Genomic DNA, 17,767 nt, shown 5'->3' on the forward strand with positions numbered 1-17,767 from the left:
TCTTGGCTTGTATCTTCACGGCCTCTCAGTTTAGCCGAGCTGTTGCGCAGGCGTGGTGGAGGGCTGTGAACGCCATCACGAACGCCGAAGCAAACACTTGTGTTTCACATGGGCAGCAATGAGCAACACAACGAAGTTCCAAAGACAGGCTCGAACGCTGGCCAGCCAAGAGACTTTGAAGCAGACTCTTTGTGCTCTACAGACCAGAGCGACGAGACACGAATGTGCCCAACTCTGACAGGCCTGCCGACGTGAGACGAGAAACTTGCTCACGCCATCTCTATTATTGCAGCGAATGCGCCTCGTACTGTACGAGCAGCAATGGAGCGCCACAGAGATAACAACCTGGATCGCAAGCAGACTAATGACAAGCCTCGGGATCCATACCAAGGCGACTGCAGATACATTGAGAGAACGCCATCGCGAATGCGCTTGCGCGGCATGCACAGCAAACGTCCCGTAACTCTAGCGACACGGACTCGACAGTGACGATCGGGCGCTCTTGAGCCACATCAAACACGCGTGGCAGCCATGTCCGACGGTCCAAGTTCTTGTACCAGGTGATGCAAAGGTCAACTTTGCGGCGCCATGCTTCATTCCTTCGGTGCTTTCGAGACTGACAAGCACGTGCGTGAAGCCCAATTGGAGTGACACGAGCCATCCATGCAGCCCTCTCACAGAACAAAGCAGTGGAAGTCCGGCGCATTGGCTGAAATTCAACCAATCGATCACCGAAGAATAGAGCACCCGAGACCTTGTAATTGAACAACAGTCAATATTCATTCCATACTCGCCATCGCTATGTTCAATCAGAAACCGTGTGGTGGTATAAGTACAGTAGTAACCTGTCATCTCTCCACGCGAGCTGGCGTCGCATTGTGCCGTTTCTGGCTTTCCTGCTCAGTTGTTTGTGGTGTGTCCCGAACTGCGCCATCCTACGCCACCCGTGCTAAATCATCGCTCCGTCGTTCGTTCGCCCCTTCTATGCTCAATCCACCTTACGCCTTCAACAGCTTCGCGGCGTACGAGGTCACCAACTCGGGGGTTGGGAAGCTCAATTTCTCCAGACCTTCCGCGTAAGGAGTTGGCACCTCAGCTCCGGTCACACGGACGGGAGGAGCCTCCAGGTAATCAAAGGCGTATTCGGCAGTCAGAGCGATGAGTTCTGAGCCAACGCCGAAGCTTGGGAATCCGGACTCTAGAGCCATCATGTGTCCGGTCTTCTTTACTGATTTGATGATCGCTTCGAGGTCGAGAGGCTTAATGCTGCGGAGGTTGATGACTTCTGCCTCGATGCCGTACTTGCTCTTGAGCTCCTCGGCAGCCTTGAGCGCCATGCCGACGCAGTGGGAGAGGGTGACAATGGTGAGGTCCTTGCCAACGCGCTCGATCTTGGCCTTGCCGAGCTGTGAATGTGTTAGTAAGATTACCAGCGTGCAGTTCGTGACCAATGAATGCTTACAGGAATGACAAAGTCATCCTTCTGGACTTCCTCGCTAACCTGGAAGGTCTCGCCGTAGAGGAGCTCGTTCTCGAGCACGCAAACTGGGTTTGGATCGCGAATGGCGGCCTTCAGCAGTCCCTTGGCGTCCTCAGCTGAGTAAGGAGCCACAACCTTCAGGCCAGGAATAGAGCCGTACCACGCAGTGTAATCCTGGGAGTGCTGGGCAGCGACACCCTTGGCGAAACCGTTGGGGCCACGGAAAGTGATGTTGCAGGGCTGGATACCACCGGACATGTAGTGGGTCTTTGCGGCGGAGTTGATAATCTGGTCAATGGCTTGCATGGCGAAGTTGAAGGTCATGAACTCGCAAACTGGGTGCAGACCAGCGAGCGCGGCACCAACGGTGAGACCACAGAATCCGGATTCGGTGATGGGAGAATCGATGACACGCTTGTCGCCGAACTTGTCCAATAGTCCTTTCGTGACCTTGTATCTGCCATGTTCGTTAGCCATGTGTCCTGTTTATGTCCTCCGCCCTGCTGTTCAACCATGTCCCCAGCCTGCCTAGCGCTCTTCCGCTTTTCAGGATGGCGCCTGAAAAGTCTTGAAGCAGCACCTCAATGGATGCCATAGCCTCTGGGCGAGATAGGTATCCGGCTTTGGTGCCAATGGCTATCGGGCACAAGCTCTATCCTCCTCTGTCCTCCCTCGCCTAAGCGCAAGAACATTCTCCTCTTCTTTCACCTCATCCCCCTCTTTTTCAATCCCAAAGGTAAAAGTATGACTTACGCGCCATTGTACTGTGCAACCTCCTCACCCAACACAAACACCTTCTCATTCGCAGACAATTCCTCCACGAGCGCCTCATTCAGCGCCTCTCGCACCGTCATCTCCTTCTGCGCCCTCCATTTCTGCCCTGAAGAGAACGTCCTCGACACCACCGCGGGGTTCGACAATCGCTGGAAGCTCGATCGGGGGATTGCAGAGCTTCGGAGAAGTTGCGCCGCTGGGCGGACGAGTCGTGCGGAGACCATTGTGCTCTTTCTTGCAGCGACCGCTGGCTGAGGAATGCGGAGCAGAGAGGAGGACAAGATGTACAGAGAGATGGAGAAGGAGGGATGTTGCTTCTGGTCGTGGTGGTGGACAGACAGACGGGTTGCTGAGAGCTCAACGCCTAGTTTTCTGAGGACCTTATTCGGGCCGCAACTTCCTACAATGTCCGTTCCAAGTGTGCACGGACCATGGGGTCCTGCCGACACCTATTTTTGAGTTCGGAGGTGAAGATGCTGCTTCTCTTTCTTCTCAGTTTGATATATTCACTTGTTACTGTTCATCGGTCATCGGAGTGTATGCGCACATGCGGAAGATGTGATTGTCGCGCTTGTCGCAAAGCGCAACGAATGGAAGCAGCAATCCTGACCAACTTCTGCAAGAGTCTCGGACACAGCTATTCCGGACTGCCTTACCCACCTGCGAATCTGGTTCGGAGCACAAGAAGTGAATTTCACAACTGTTAGCCTAATGATACAGAACTCGCATTGATTTCAACGACTACTATGTACGTCAAAGTAACTATGAGCTTCAGTATATCCAGCGTCCTGGGCTTCTTGACGCTCCTCCAGGCCAGCTTCCCATGATAGGAGTGTTCGCATAAGCCACAACTTTGGGAACATGAGGCACAATCTTGAGATTGCAAGCGCATTTTGATGATGCAATCCTTCCAGGTGAGGCTGAGTTCGTCAAACTCACCCTATCAAATGGCTTTCAATTCTCCGGATCAACTTATACTGTGGTTTCCTTGTTACGAGCGGTATCTGCATTGCTCTGAGAGGTCTGCAAGGCGAAAGTGAAGTCAAAGTGACTGGCACTGTAGCATATTATGTATCACTCCAGAGGCAGACAGGAGGTATGCTCTGGACGATACTTGCGTGCGCGTAGCTGTGTGCGTCTGTTTCGTACGTCGGGTCGGTCCAATGCATCCTGGGCTGAAGCTCAGTCATGTCTATGGTGCTCGTACTGACTCCCTTCGTTTCGTCGCATTGGAGGATTACGACCTTTGATACTGGAATATGAAGTGCGTGGTCCAGGCGTCAGGTCTGGCCACTGTATCCAGTATGGCAGGAATATCGTTGTTTTGGGTGCATGTTTGATAGCATCGAAGCGCGCATTTTGAGAACCGTTCCCTTGACGAGCATGTAGCTCCTCTCACGTCATCCATTTGTCGAGCCGTCTTGAGTCAGGGAGTTGTGCTCCCCGGCCTGCAGATATAGTTTCTTCAACATTCAGATCCGGTCCATATCAATTTGCCTCATTTGACTTCACGGTGTGAAGAGTTACCATGTTCGGATCGTCTGCCACCATGTGCATGGACATATGACCTAGACTGTTCAAGTGAATGAAGGGACGATTATGTTGTCGGAGTAGCCGGCGTCATCTCCTAGCCATTGGTACTAGTGTGAGAGACATGCGCTCCTACCATGCTCACCTACGCTGCGAGCAAGAAACGATACATCGTTCGCCTGGAAGCATGATCGGCTTGGACTCTTGCATCTGATCATGCAGTCAATGACTGTGACGGTCGGCGAGTTTGGCCGTACGTATTTGGGACCCTTGTCGTTTGCCAGCTACGGTGGCCGAAGCCGCAATAGTCTGCGTAACGAGTGGATTGATCGATGATCTTCGTTGTCAGCGCACCATGGTCGGGGATGTGGGGAATGCTGGCTAGTATAGCAGTCCTACAATGGCCAGTGACTTGTAGACATAATGGCGTAGCTTCTTTCAGCTTTGCTTGTCCAGTACGCCACGAAGGTAAAGATAGGGTGATGTCAAGAATCAGTGTCCTTTGGCATTGCGAATGGAACGCAGAGCCTCGCGGGAATCGACGGTTGCTGTGAGCTCCTGTGACACCATAGCTCTGAGCTCATCCAACATTGTTCCGATGCTTCGCCAAGAGGTCGCGTAGTCCTACCACGCGTCTGCCGTCGAGGCGAGTCTGTTTACTGCAGCTGCCATGTTGACGGATGGTCTTATCTTCGCTTCCAATAAAGCCGGATTCCAATGTCATGGCCCGGCGAGGTTAGCGGTAGCCAGCTCTTCGATCGTGAGCTCTTTCGACGTTCATCGAGGCATTGGCAAGTGAGTGACACGCGATATGGCTGACAGCCGACATGAAGCCACAGCTGGACCGACCTTTTGTGCCTGAGGATCTGTTGATCCTGAGATCATCACACGAGCCGAAACTGCATGTGGGCGTGCTAGTGTTGCAGCAGAGAGCTCCCCGTTAGCGCAACCACAAATTTATTGGAGCTGTGCATGTGAGACCATGGACTTTTCCTGAGCAGCACCGCGCGCATCGCAATGGCGCAAGCCTTGGGGGTTCGTCCGTCGAGGCGCATGTGGTTGTTCGCGGGGATGTCGATGAATGGCTTTAACTTCGCACCCTGCTTGAAGCGGTCAACAGGCCCAGACCATGATGACGTCCCAAAAAACCTGTGCCCGAAGTTCGAAACCTTGCGAGTCCGGTGACGCTGGGCGGGTTCCCATTCGCTGCAGCCGGCGGTGGCACTACTGCGCAAGCGGGACGGGGGGCACTGAGCAAGGTACCTTACCAGGCGTGCGGTCGGCGACTGACGACAGGAATGCCATCGCGTTTGCCTGTGCGACCTCCCGTGCTGCAACAAACAGAGCACCCCCGCGATAGCAGACTCGAGTCCTGTCGCCGCCGCCTCCGCATATACTGTTGAATCGCGAGAGCAGAGGCATTGCGCGCGAACGAATTGCCACGAGGCATTGTTTGCGATATTCTGGTGGCACTATCACGCTAGCGGCGGGAAGAGTTGCAGTGACGAAGAACGAAGAGTTCTCGCGCCCATCCATCCTCTTTTGCCGGAACACGCCTCGCAACTCGCCCCACGACCACGACAGCGACCGCGTGGCCGACAGGAGCTTTGCACAACACTTGCGCGACTCTTCACACAACAGCACCAGCGCTTCATCGTCGGCGGCGGCTCATCCTCACGGCTGCCCGTCTCCAGGCAGAGCTTGCGAGGATTGGCCGGGTCGATCCTTCTTGCGACCAGCGTTTCCTCACACAGTCAGGAGAACAGCTCCACGGCAACCACGAGCCAGCCCAGCCCAGCATCTCCGCCCCCAGCGAGCAACATCACCACCGACCGGACAACGCACGCACAGTACACGCGCTGACCCTCACCATCATCATCACCGCCGTTGGCCCTCGACTGGCCAGTTCGTGCCTCGAACTGCAGCTGCATATGCAAGGACCGTCTTGAGTCAGCCTGCGCCGCCCGACGAATCGCGAGCTGCTGCCACCGCCTAGCTGTCTCGCCTTCGCTGCTATCGCGATCAAGCTCCCAATTTTTGGCCTCGAGCTGACGGCCGCGTCGCGATTGCCTGCGTCTGCTACAACATTAATCTCCGTCGCTGTCGCACGCATTGCTATAATATTATCGCCGCTCTCCCGACATGCAGACCCGCAGGGTGTCGCTGAACCTGGGCGACCTGGGCATCATCAGCTCCAAGCGATGCGCGCCTTCGCCGCCCGAGAGCGTCATTCACGACGCAGAGCCACTTCCCAAGAAATCGAAGCGGTCGCATACATCCACCTCACCGCCCCCGGGCCTTATGAGCCCACCACGAACGACCACGATTCGGTTCAAAGAGGAGCGACCGCAGCGAGCCAACGAATTGTCACCTCCACCCTCACCTGTCGCCGAGGGCACGAGTGGTAAAATCGATACGGAAGGAATCAACGATGACATCGTTGTGGCGACAATACAACAGATCGAAAAGACCGGGAACAGACCGCATTTGGTAAAGGAATTGGCCGCTGTGCTTGCGACGAAGCTACACTGCGTGGATAGGTATGTGATCATACCCGCTGCATCTATCGAAGCTCCTGTACTGACGTTTGACCAGGTCCGCGAACCCTTCTGCTCTCATCTCATCCCGTCTGACCGCCTATCTCCATCGAACATGGCCCGCAGTGAGCCCGTGCCCCCTCGCAAAGGACCTTTCGCCCGTGCACCCTCGCCGTCTGTATTTCTACTTGACGACGACTCCACACCAACCCATTCCAGACACCGTGGAGCAAATACCTAAGCCAATGCGCACTATCTCGCCTTCGATCTCATCCGCGTCCGCAGTCGACGTTGAGGACTGCTACTCGAGAGTCCGTCAATCACTATCACCGGAAGTTGATCTATCGTCGCCGGAACTCGACGAAGACGCTGAGTCTGATCCGCGAGCCCCCGGTACATCGTACTCGGCCAGAAGCTCACTGTCACGGGAGCGGGCAAGCTTCGCTACCAGACGCAACGCAAGCCCACCTCTAGAGACCGAGGAACGAGACTTCAAGCAAACCGCAAGCGCATTGTACGAAGAGGCGCAAAAACGGCGGAACAGCCAACACAGCCAGCAAGATGTAAACATGGAATCCAAAGATGCGTCCCCAGGAGCCGAGGAATTCGATAGCATTACCATGTCCGTCGAGGACGAGACCGAGGAGAGCGCAGCATTGAAGAATTCAGCGGTCGCGAATGAACTGTTTGGTGCCTCTCTCCCTTCACAGCACCGTATGGAGTTGAGCAGCCCTGTGCTCGGCGCACAAAATGACCACCCCATGGGACGTCACGACGAGGTCATGAGACTGGAACTCAGCGGCAAGGAGCACCACAGCATCCTGGCCGAGACAGCCTTTGGTTGGGACAGCTTACAGAGCCCCGAAGATGTGGAGCTCTCGGAACTGGACGACATGTTGGACGCATATTGAATGTCGGACCACACCTATACGCCTTGGAGCTTGTCCATTTGGGTACACCAACACTCTGCTGTACTATTACCTTGTCATCATCATTTTTCCAAGGACTTGAATACCAGGGCAGGGATATTGTCAGAATAGAATTGAGTTGGGACTTGTAGGAGCGCAAGCTCTAGGTTCAGATCGGGGGTTGCACGAGGCACCGAGCTTCTTTTTAAGGTCTTGGATGAAGAGACAGAGGAGCGTTTCGGGACCAAACTAGCAACCAAGGCACGCAACTTTTTTGTATTATTATGCTACGACTATTGTAACGGCTGCCGATGGAGTGAGCGGGGTAAAACAGGGAAATGGTGGTGGTTGTGATGTCTGTATTGTCGTGATGAGTCTGCTGGTTGGACTTGAGCTGGATTTTTGGCGCGAAAGATATACACTTTTTAGATGAAATACGACACTCGATGGTTGATCTTTTGGGCTCTTCTTCGCCATTGATGCGCCGTTTGGAAAGTGATTGCCATTGGGTTATGCTTCGGGCCCGGAAAGTTTGATGGATGTGATGGGGCAAGCGCGATAGGCGCTGGATGGGTGGTGGTTCTTGCTTTGCGGGACGAGTGGTCCTGGGCCGACTGCGGTACGTTTCACTTCCGACTTCACGTTCTGGCTGTTCTCTACAATCTAAGTTTCTGGCGGACTCTGGATGTCGGGGTCAGGAGACCGTTTGCTCAGGTGCGAATATGATGGGAGGGCGATGCCATCACCCATCGTTCTTGTTGCATGGGCACTCTCTAAAGCATGCAATTTTGCGCTGCCTGGATTCGAATATTGTCATGACCGACTTGAACACAGAGCGCCTTGCCGGTAGCGAGCGATCGCTCTTGAGGAAGATGACTGGAGTGGAATATGAAGCGTGAAGGTGCTAGCCACTAGCAACTACAGGCATTCTTTGTTGAGGAAACAAACTTGATGCGACGAGAATCGGTTAAGAGATCGTTATGATGGCCAACTGGAGCCGGCCCTCTAAAGGAATTTTTCGTTATATACACACCTTTGACAAAGCTCGCGGGCGCCAGCCGCAATGTCGATGGCGAGCTCTGTGATCTCAGGAATCCTCATCTTGGTGCCTCGCGAAGAAGAAGGCTGGAGTCCTGCTGGCGATTGATCATCGCGGTACATGCACAACCGCACTTGAGGCCCTTCAGAAATTGAAGAAAGCAATTGAACGGGCGGAGAAGTGCAGCGGGAGCACTGTTGTGCTCTGCTCGTTCACTCCAGTTGAGTTCGAATGCGTGAGCCGTACTTCAAATCAGCAGCCAAGCCTGGCTTTACCGTACAACACTTCATTTTGCGTGAGCGCGCGAGTTCACAGAATGTCGAGTTTCGAGGAGTATGAGCCGGTGGTTGCAGACAATCGGTAAGTCCGCACTAAGTTTTGACACTGCAGCAAACATTACTGACGCGGTTTGTTTAGGCACTTCCACAACGTCGTCCCTTACAATCTCGACCAACACCCAAAACCAACCTCAAGCACCACTTCAACCGCCACCATGCTCTCCGTTCACGGACCACAGGGCGTGTCGATCTCATGGGACGAGCGCGTCGCAGAAATCACAGGTATGAAGCTCCCTTTCATGATGCACACACCTCTTCCGTGGTCTGGCCACCGCGCGTCCAACTGGAAGGACTTGAAGCTGTGTAACCGTCTCCGCATCCCTTTGCGGTACATAGATACGGAGAGCACAATGACCGGTAAGAAAGTTGAGCGTAAGTCGGTCAACAAGACTTTGGAAATCTTCTCTATCGATGCGTATCCCACGTCGAGCACGTTCGGTCGGAAATTGGTATCGACGAAATTCGACGTGACATTGTTACGCGAGGATGGTAGGGACTTGGTTCCCAAGCATGTGGAGGCGATCATGGCGTTCATCGAGTCGGAGCTGGAGGATCTCATTGCTGTAAGTTGAGCCGCGCGAGGTCATTTATGAGACATTTTGACAGCCGACTGATGGTGTAGTACGCCGATCAACAAGCCGCGTCCAACACCTCGACCAGCAACGACCTGGCCGGTAACAGCACGTCCGCAGATGGCGACAAGGCTGCAGAAGCAAAGCCTGCGACCAGAACCGTCACTCGCGCAGAAGCTGCAGCAGCTGCGGCCAAAGCCACGCCAGAGAACTTCGCCGCTTTCTTCAAGAAGTACCGTGCCGAGCAAGCAGTCGAGACTCCGAGGTGGGCAGAAATTGAATGCCCTGCTGAAGCCCTGCGTTGCTTCAAATGCCAGAAGGTGGAGCGCGACGAGTGGGCGCTTCAGTCCTGCGGTGGTTGCAAGGTGGCCAAGTACTGCAGTGAGTTTCGCCGTTTAGTGAAAGACGCGCCTTTCAGAAGTGGTCCGGCTGACTGTGTGCAGACAAGGTGTGTCAATCGGAGGATTGGAACATGCATAAGGGGCTTTGCAAGATTTTTGGTGGCCAGCAGTGAGCGCGAATGACAGACAGGACGACTTGGCCGAGCTGGTGCGAACAACTTGAGGAGTACGCCAACAGAACAAGCAGTCGGATACTGGAGGCCAGTCGCCTAACATGGCCTGCACGAAACGACGGACAGCGCGCATAGATCCAGAGACTGTGCTGAGAAGCGATCGGGACCGGTATGGCCTGGAGTGATGAGCAAAGGAAACGCACATGGTATCCAAAGTCGCTGCCGCGGAAACAGCCTGGAAAATATTCAACGAAACAGAAGAGCAAAAGGAAACGCAGGTGCTTTCCAAGATCGCTCCTGCAGCAAGAGCCTGAAAAGATTCAACGAAACACCTCACAACTTCGCCTTCTTCTCCTTCTTTTTCCTCTCCGTCTCCTCCGCAAACCCAGCAATCGCATCCAAACTCTCCTGCTTCCTCACCCTCTCCCCCAGCAACCTCATCTCCAACTCATTAACCTGCAACAACTCCTCCCTCTCCTTCTCCCCAAACAGCACCTGCTTATTAAACTTCAAGCTCTCCTTCGGTAACTTCGCCACGCCCCTCACAATCCCCAAAACCTTCTCCAAAAACTCCTCTTGATCCTTATGTTCCAGAACTTTAGTAACCAATCCCGCCCTTTCCATCTCCTCAGCTCCAAATCTCTGACCCGCGAGAATCAGCGCACTAGCTTTCTGCCTCCCCATAATCCGCGGGAAAGTATACGATGAGCAACCTTCAGCACATAATCCCCACTGCACAAACGGCGTGAAAAAAATCGCAGTCGGAGAAGCATACACCAGATCCGAAAGCGCGATATGTGTCGTTCCCCAGCCTGGTGCAGGACCGTTCACAGCACTAACAAGTAGTTTTTCGGTCTTGATTAAATGCTCGTGAGTCTTTGAGAGGGCTTCAATAAATGCGTCGGAAATCGTCGCATTGGGCGTTTCTTTTACACTCGGATCCAAAAGGTCGAGACCTGCTGTGAAGAATTTACCGGTGCCGGTTGTGACGATTATGCGGATGCTGGGGTCGGTGGACGTCCATTGGAGGGCGCGGAGGTAGTCTTGAACGATGGGGACGTTGAGAGCATTGGCGTTTTTGGGACGGTTGAATTTGAGGATGCAGATGGATGGGTCTCGGGTGTCGAGGGAGATGGAGATGGTGTTGAGGTTGGGTGGTGTTGATGGCATTGTGGCGAGGGGCCGGATGTGAAGACTGGAGATTGGGTTCGTCCTGGTTGCGAAGGAAGAGGAGATTCTTGTGATTGATAATTCTAGTGGGCGAAAGAGGCGTGATAGCATCAATGACGGACGTGCATGGACGTGTAGTCCGCTTGTGTATGCTCGATTGTCTCTGTCTTCAATGTGGTGTAGATGCTGCTCTGTTCTGCCGAGGTTACAACAGGTCTTTGTGGCGCAGACTTGGAGAATTAGAGAAGTTCGTTCCAGAGGTTGCTGCAAGGAGGATCTAAATGGAGTGATACAAATTGTACGATGTAGTACTGCGGTAGAATTTTTGTCAACGTTATGCTTGTAGAGTTGCAAGAGTGAAGTGGGCATTCTCGGCTATAGCTGCTACAGCCGTGGCTAACGTTTATCATGACGATCACGGATCACGAAGCCCTCTGTTCTCGAGACAACATCGTCTTTCTGGTCTACGACGAATTGTCACTGAGGCAGAGTATAGATCGCGATAGCTGCCATGATATCGCTCCATAAGATGCATGCTTTGATAATATCTTCAAGAAGCCGAGACTCGTCTCTCCAGCCCACCAAGCTCTCCTCCTCTACCATCTATACATGTATGTCCCCAACTCTACATTCTCCAACCTTATTTCAAGCCCCTGTTCAGTTTCTCAAAAATATCCAGCACTGCAGCGCCTCCGCCACCGCCCTCATCATCATCACCGCCATTTCGGTTGCGATTCTGACTTCTACCTCTACTAGAAGCCCTTCGCTTTCGGTCCTCTTCATCCTCCTTCACGTCCTGTAGTACCTGTAATGCCCGTTCGCGGGCGATCTGCAGAGCCTCCGCTTCCGGACTGAGGGTCTCTTCCGCTTCTTCGTCGAAGTCTTCGTCATCTTCGCTCCCAGAGTCTACAGCTCCCATTTCCGGGGACTTCATCATTCTGCCTGGCGGAGAAGTAGGGCCTTCGGAGACAGAAGACATGCGAGAAAGGGAGTTTCCTCGTGGCAGTTCGGTCTGAGATGTGCTGCCGACATGCTTGTAGCCAATCGCTTCTGCGACATGTCTGGCTTCGTCGTCATGAGCATCTAGCTTGCCGAGAGCGCCAAGCTCAGAGCCCATGACTGAGAGTCGATGCTTTTCATCCAGCAGATGTGTGCCTCGTCCACGTGGCGCGTCGTCCGATTTGTCCAGAATGTCGCGATAGCCAGATCGGCTTGGATCTTGCAGTCTTTTCCGTTTCTTCGCTTCGCGTTTACTGCTCGGTCGGACCACAATGACTGGCACGGGGCTGTATTGCAGACAGTATTTGGAAACACTGCCGCTGCTGAGCAGACCTTGGTACCCGGTCAAGCTTCGACCTTTCGTTCCAACGACCAGCATGGCCGGCTCGTAGATCCTAATCATTTTCTGTATCGTGTCCTGTATGTCGCCAATGCTAAATTCGAGAATCAGGCTAATCGCTCTGTCGTCTGTATTTTTCTTTTCGATTTCTTCCAGAAACCGCTCTGCTTCTTTTCGGTAGCCCACGCTGCCCTGCCCGCGTGACCAGATCGAGGCTTCTTTGCTGTCCTTCTCCACGACACGCAGGCAGACCACTTCGTCGCCATCGTCAACCAATTCGTCAATCAGCCACTCCAATGCTGTGTCCGAGTACTCATTCGTGTCCGTCCCGCAGAGAAATGTTCGCGATCGCTTTGTATATTCATAGTCGCGATGCTTGCGATTCAATGTCAAACTGAAATCGCTCGCAGCAGGGTTCGCGAAAGTGTCGAAGCTGACAGACGGCCTGAATTGCGCCGGAGGGGGCGGACTACTCAATCGGCGAGACTGGGTCGACGGAGCTTTGCCATTGATACTGCCAACTATGCTTCTGCGAATGGAGGGAGGGTTTGCGCTGCTGGATCGCGATCCCGCAGTGGCTGCGTGAGGCACGAACTGCACGCTGGGTCGCCTCGCCGGATCGTGGCTGCCGTCGACATTGATCGTGGGCCTTCGCCAAGCGGGCACGAAGGAGTTCGGCTTGATGGTCGACGAAGACGTATTGGAGAGGCTGGTAGAGGAGCCATTGGCAGCAGGATGGTCCAGTGGGGCGTTTGGTATAGATCGTGTGGGCAGTACACTGGCGGTGGATGCGGGTTGACTGCGGGGGCTATAGTTGACAGGCGTGCCGGAGCGCGGCGACGGATTGTTTGACATGGCGGGAGCAGCGTGCAGATATCACGCCGCGGGAAGGTATATGGCAGTTGTCATTGCATGTGGTCGGCTTGGCTCACGCAGGACACGCGCAAGATGCCAATGCCGGCGGAATGGGAGCAGCGCTGTCGTGTGAAGGATTGAGAGTTGGGTGCTGGTAATCGTCGTGGCGGTAGAAGTGTATTGTCGCTGGCGTTGGTCCGGGGGAGGATGTGAAGGGTGGAGTAGAGCGGAGTGGTCGTGACTCGTGTGCTGGTGGGTTTGTGGAGGGGAGTGGGAGAGGGTCATGAGCAAGAGTCGGATGCGGGATGACATGGTGTGCCCGCTGTCGCACGCTGCAGAGCCCGAGACATCGCACTGCAATGCCGACCCGCTCCATTCTTCACCTGCGGTGGGTCTGCATGCATGTGAAAGGGCCATACAACCACCCTGCACGACGAGTTTCCCAATCACTTCCACACGCAACGCAAACAAACGGCATTGGAGAGCACCACTTCCCACGTGCAGAAAAGAGGGACCAGTACCAGGAGTGCCATGTGCCTGTCAGAACTCTGAAAGACGTAATACGTTCATGTTACTTTTGCTCGCTCCGAACCGCTCTGTGATCGTACAGACTAGCTACTGTTGCGAACCATGCCTTCTATCGAAACGCCCTTACACATGCCTTCGTTATCCAGACCGAAAGCTGGATCCCTAAACCAAGTTCTTGTAGTCACCATCCTTCGCCTTGCCAGCCTCAACAAGCTTCTGCACTCGTGCCGAGAAGACACTCTTCACGGCAGACTTGTCGGTCTTGCCGTTCAACTGTGCAGCAACTTCCGCGATCTCCTCGTTGTCGAGCTTCAAGATCAGCGAGTCGACCTCGTTCAACACGCCATCGATCTGAGCAGCCGAAGGCTCGCCATCAGCAAAGTAGCCGACATCCTTGGGTGCCTGTCGAATGACACGCTTGTTCTTCTTCGCTGCGTTCTTCGCCGCCTCCTTACCCTTCTTGGCATCCTCCCTCGCGGCCTTCTCAGCTGCCGCCTTCTCAGCAGCAGCCTTGGCCTCTTCCTCCTTCTTGCGTGCTGCCTCCTCCTTAGCAGCCTTCTCAGCAGCCTCAGCAGCCGCCTTCTTCGCATTCTTATCCTTGTTCTTCTCTTGTCGGAACTTCTTGGGCCGCTCATCCATTGCTAAGCAAGCATCCACGAGCTCACGCAGTCGCTGCACATCCTCGTTCTTTCTCTTCTTGCGAGCATTGTTGTTCTTGCGCTCCACGTGACGCTTCTGGTCACGGCTTTCGTTGTCATCAGGCACGTCTTCATCCAGATACTCAAACGATCGCCACGAGTCGAAGCTGTACCAGAAGTTGTAGAACTGCTCGACCTCCTCCTTTGTGCTGTTGTCATCGCCGAGCTTTGGCACGGGCTGAATCTTGCTGAAGCGAGACTCTGCCTCAAAGACAGGCGCCCACAACTTGTAGAAGTTACCTGGCTTCTTCTGCACGTCCTTCTTGCTCGGTGGCTCCTTGTCAGCCTCCTCGTCGACTGAGTCGAATTGGCGGCGCTTAACGGGGTCGAGAAGGATGTCTGTGGCACGCTGAATGCACTTGAAGAATTGGTCGTTCTCCGATTGTCCAGAAGCAGCCTTCTTGTCTGGGTGATGCAACAACACAGCCTTGCGGTGAGCACGCTTGATCTGATCCTCCGTAGCCTTGTATCTGTATTTGGCGAGGCCAAGCACAGCGTAGTGATCTTGCGACTTCCAGTCCTTGGCCTCGCGCTGAAGGAGCATCGGGTCCGTCACCTCTTCGATGTCATCGTCGACCACTCTCTCCACCTTCTTAACGTTCTGCTCGGCCTGCAATTTCTCATCCTATGCCAATGTCAGCTCTAATATACGATAGTGCACCAATGAATCGCAAATACCTCGGAGAAGGTGCGCCTGTGTCGCTTTCTGCGAGCGTGGGCAAGATAGTGAGGGCCAACTGGCTCGAGCGCTCGTTGGACTGGCTCAGACAGTTGTCCGACGGCCTTGAAGTCCTTGTCGGCGGCCCATCCTTCTGGTAGCGCAGGCAGCGTGGCCTTGATCGTGATAGCAGCCATCTTGTGTGTGGTGTAGATGGTGATATTTTGTTCGAGGGAAATGTCGCTCACGGGTCTCAAATTCAAAAAAGTTCGCGGACTTTCCCGCGCTCCATTTTCACATGCATCACGTCTTTACTGCAGCACAACACTTCCATCTTTGCACAATTGATGACATTAGGAGCGAATGCTGCAGACTCCTCTTCGATCTGTATGCTTTGCACTCGCGACAGGTAGGAGTCTGCGGCACCTCCCCCTTCCCGTTTCTCACACTACCTTTCGCACCATCATGACCACAACAGCTGTGCCCTTGAGCGCAAAGCCTGCAGCAGGGCAGCTCGTCGAGCACGACGGAAAGAAATATGAGACTATCCAGGAGGGCAAAGCCTACATCTTGATTCCGCCGAACACGCAGCAACATGTCACTCCACCACAACACGCCAAAGCCAAGGGCAAACCGGATGAAGAAGTGAAGGCGCAGAGCGTGTTCTACAACCCTATCCAACAATTCAATCGCGATCTGAGTGTATTGGCGATCAAGGCGTTTGGCGACGATTTTCTACATCGGAAGAGGCAGAGAAACGATAAGAACAGAGTGAAGCACGAGAACAAAAAGAAGCGAAAGTTGCCTGGTGAGCGGAACGATGGTGGAGTCAAACTGCGCAAGACTGATGACGGACCCGTGCAAGTAGAGAATGGTGACGAGTCGACCGGGAAGCAACAGGAGAATAACGCACAGCCTGCTCCTGCGAACGCGGCTGCGGCAGCCAGTGAGGGAGAATTGGCACAGACAAATGATCAGGTTGGCGAGGACGCGAATTCAGCGCAGGACCAGCAACCTACCAAAGGTCCTTCTGGGCCAAGATTCAGGATTCTTGATGCCCTATCAGCTACCGGTCTCCGCGCACTGCGCTATGCACACGAGATCCCGTACGTCTCCGCAGTAGTTGCGAATGATATGAACCCAAGCGCAATTCAGAGCATGAAGCTCAATGTGGAGCACAACGGCTTGGAGTCAAAGATCACGCCGAATTTGGACAATGCCATTGGACACATGTATCGTGTAGCTTTTGCAGAGCCTGGCACACACGGCCCACAACATGTCAATCAGAAGTACGATGTGGTCGATTTGGACCCATATGGCACAGCGGCGCCATTCATCGATGCGGCACTTCAAGCACTCAACGAGGGCGGATTGCTTTGTGTGACCTGCACAGACTCTGGTGTTTTTGCTTCAACTGGCTATTGTGAGAAGACGTGGTCGCTGTACGGAGGGGCGCCAATTAAAGGTCCTCATATGCACGAAGGAGGGCTTCGTCTCATCATCAACTCGGTGGCTACTGCGGCTGCAAAGCAAGGACTGGCGATTGAGCCTCTACTGTCGCTCAGCATTGATTTCTACGTGAGAACCTTTATCCGGGTGAGAAAATCGCCAGCCGACGTCAAGTTCCTTTTCGGGAAGACGATGGATGTGCTTGGGTGTGATCATGGCTGTGGCGCATGGACTGTCAACATGAGAGGTCGAAACACGAGGCAAGTGGGCAAGAATGAAAACATATGGTGGAAACACACGATCGGCCAAGGACCTGCAGTCGATCAGCTTTGCGAACATTGCGGCTCGAAAAGACATCTTGCGGGACCAATGTGGGCAGGACCCATCCACAACGCAGCCTTCGTCGAGAAATTACTGGAGGATCTGGAGAGTGCTGATCCAGAAGTTTACAAGACCAAGGCTCGTATTGAAGGTATGCTGTCGACGGCTCTTGAGGAGACACAAGTGAACGACGACGTCGTCAGCTACAAACCAGCAGCGGAGCGATCAGAAAGCGATGAAATTATCCCAAAAGTGCCACCGGAGACCATCGATCACTTCCCCTTCTTCTTCAGCCCTTCGGCTGTGAGCAAAGTCATCCACTGTATTGCACCTAATGATGCTTCAATACGAGGTGCGCTGCGTCATATGGGTTACAGAGCCACTCGCTCGCATTGCCAGCCTGGCAGCATCAAGACCAATGCCCCATGGAGCGCGATATGGAACATCATGACTGAGTGGACGAGACAGAAACATCCTGTCAAGGATAGCGCGTTGAAAGAAGGGTCCGCCGGATTTGCCATTATGAAAAAAGCTAAAGAGCTGTGGGCCGCTGGGGAGGAGAAGGAGAAGAGCGTCAAGGAAGGAGAGACTCCTGCGGAGAATGGGACTTCGAAGGACAGCACGCCGGGCATTACCACGGAAGGTGTCCAGGCGCCCTCGAAGCCTGCGTTGGCAAATGGGAGTAACGATAGACCCAAGGTCGTCTTCGATGAAGCTCTCGGCAAGGACAGGCAGACCAAACGCCTTGTGCGATATCAGCAGAACCCACGGGAGAATTGGGGTCCGATGACGAAGCACAAGGGCAGTGCGTAGATACTTTGTATTAGTGTACATGTCTACTCGCTTGCTATTCATCTGTTGACCAAGTTGGTCCAGTCTAGTCTGTAGAGACCCCATTTGTCGCTCAAAAACACGAGCCAGATTACATCGCTCCACAATCGCTTGACGATCAAAACACCTCGCAAACGCCTTCCTCCGCAGTCTGCCCTTCTCTGCACTCTACACTCTCCAGTCTGCAGTCCCTGCCTTCTTCTCAACACCCCTCACTCACTCATAT

The 17,767-nt window shown here is 53.9% G+C and overlaps 7 protein-coding genes across 7 annotated transcripts; 3 read left to right on the top strand and 4 right to left on the bottom strand.

The window, feature by feature from the left end:
* Window positions 1-998: 998 nt before the first annotated feature.
* Window positions 999-2,478, bottom strand: RHO25_003376 (uncharacterized protein; the record flags this gene model as incomplete). The annotated part of the gene is made up of 3 exons (XM_023598883.2): window positions 999-1,406; window positions 1,463-1,937; window positions 2,234-2,478. The coding sequence occupies 3 exons, from the start codon at window positions 2,476-2,478 to the stop codon at window positions 999-1,001; spliced, it is 1,128 nt and encodes a 375-aa protein (XP_023455546.1).
* A 3,448-nt stretch (window positions 2,479-5,926) lies between these two features.
* On the top strand, window positions 5,927-7,232 carry RHO25_003377 (uncharacterized protein; the record flags this gene model as incomplete). The annotated part of the gene is made up of 2 exons (XM_023598884.2): window positions 5,927-6,324; window positions 6,380-7,232. The coding sequence occupies 2 exons, from the start codon at window positions 5,927-5,929 to the stop codon at window positions 7,230-7,232; spliced, it is 1,251 nt and encodes a 416-aa protein (XP_023456258.1).
* A 1,352-nt stretch (window positions 7,233-8,584) lies between these two features.
* On the top strand, window positions 8,585-9,692 carry RHO25_003378 (uncharacterized protein; the record flags this gene model as incomplete). Its single annotated transcript, XM_023598885.2, has 4 exons — window positions 8,585-8,628; window positions 8,686-9,169; window positions 9,229-9,559; window positions 9,622-9,692. The coding sequence occupies 4 exons, from the start codon at window positions 8,585-8,587 to the stop codon at window positions 9,690-9,692; spliced, it is 930 nt and encodes a 309-aa protein (XP_023456311.1).
* Window positions 9,693-10,025: 333 nt separating this feature from the next.
* RHO25_003379 (uncharacterized protein) lies at window positions 10,026-10,862 on the bottom strand (the record flags this gene model as incomplete). The annotated part of the gene is made up of 1 exon (XM_023598886.1): window positions 10,026-10,862. One exon carries the CDS (start codon window positions 10,860-10,862, stop codon window positions 10,026-10,028), a length of 837 nt encoding a protein of 278 aa, XP_023456260.1.
* A 640-nt stretch (window positions 10,863-11,502) lies between these two features.
* On the bottom strand, window positions 11,503-13,056 carry RHO25_003380 (uncharacterized protein; the record flags this gene model as incomplete). The annotated part of the gene is made up of 1 exon (XM_023598887.2): window positions 11,503-13,056. One exon carries the CDS (start codon window positions 13,054-13,056, stop codon window positions 11,503-11,505), a length of 1,554 nt encoding a protein of 517 aa, XP_023456259.1.
* A 690-nt stretch (window positions 13,057-13,746) lies between these two features.
* Window positions 13,747-15,137, bottom strand: RHO25_003381 (uncharacterized protein; the record flags this gene model as incomplete). The annotated part of the gene is made up of 2 exons (XM_023598888.2): window positions 13,747-14,907; window positions 14,961-15,137. The coding sequence occupies 2 exons, from the start codon at window positions 15,135-15,137 to the stop codon at window positions 13,747-13,749; spliced, it is 1,338 nt and encodes a 445-aa protein (XP_023456261.1).
* Window positions 15,138-15,405: 268 nt separating this feature from the next.
* On the top strand, window positions 15,406-17,523 carry RHO25_003382 (uncharacterized protein; the record flags this gene model as incomplete). Its single annotated transcript, XM_023598889.2, has 1 exon — window positions 15,406-17,523. One exon carries the CDS (start codon window positions 15,406-15,408, stop codon window positions 17,521-17,523), a length of 2,118 nt encoding a protein of 705 aa, XP_023456312.2.
* Window positions 17,524-17,767: the final 244 nt, after the last annotated feature.

This window comes from Cercospora beticola, chromosome 2 (assembly GCF_033473495.1).
Source record: "Cercospora beticola chromosome 2, complete sequence".
NCBI classification, from domain to species: domain Eukaryota; kingdom Fungi; phylum Ascomycota; class Dothideomycetes; order Mycosphaerellales; family Mycosphaerellaceae; genus Cercospora; species Cercospora beticola.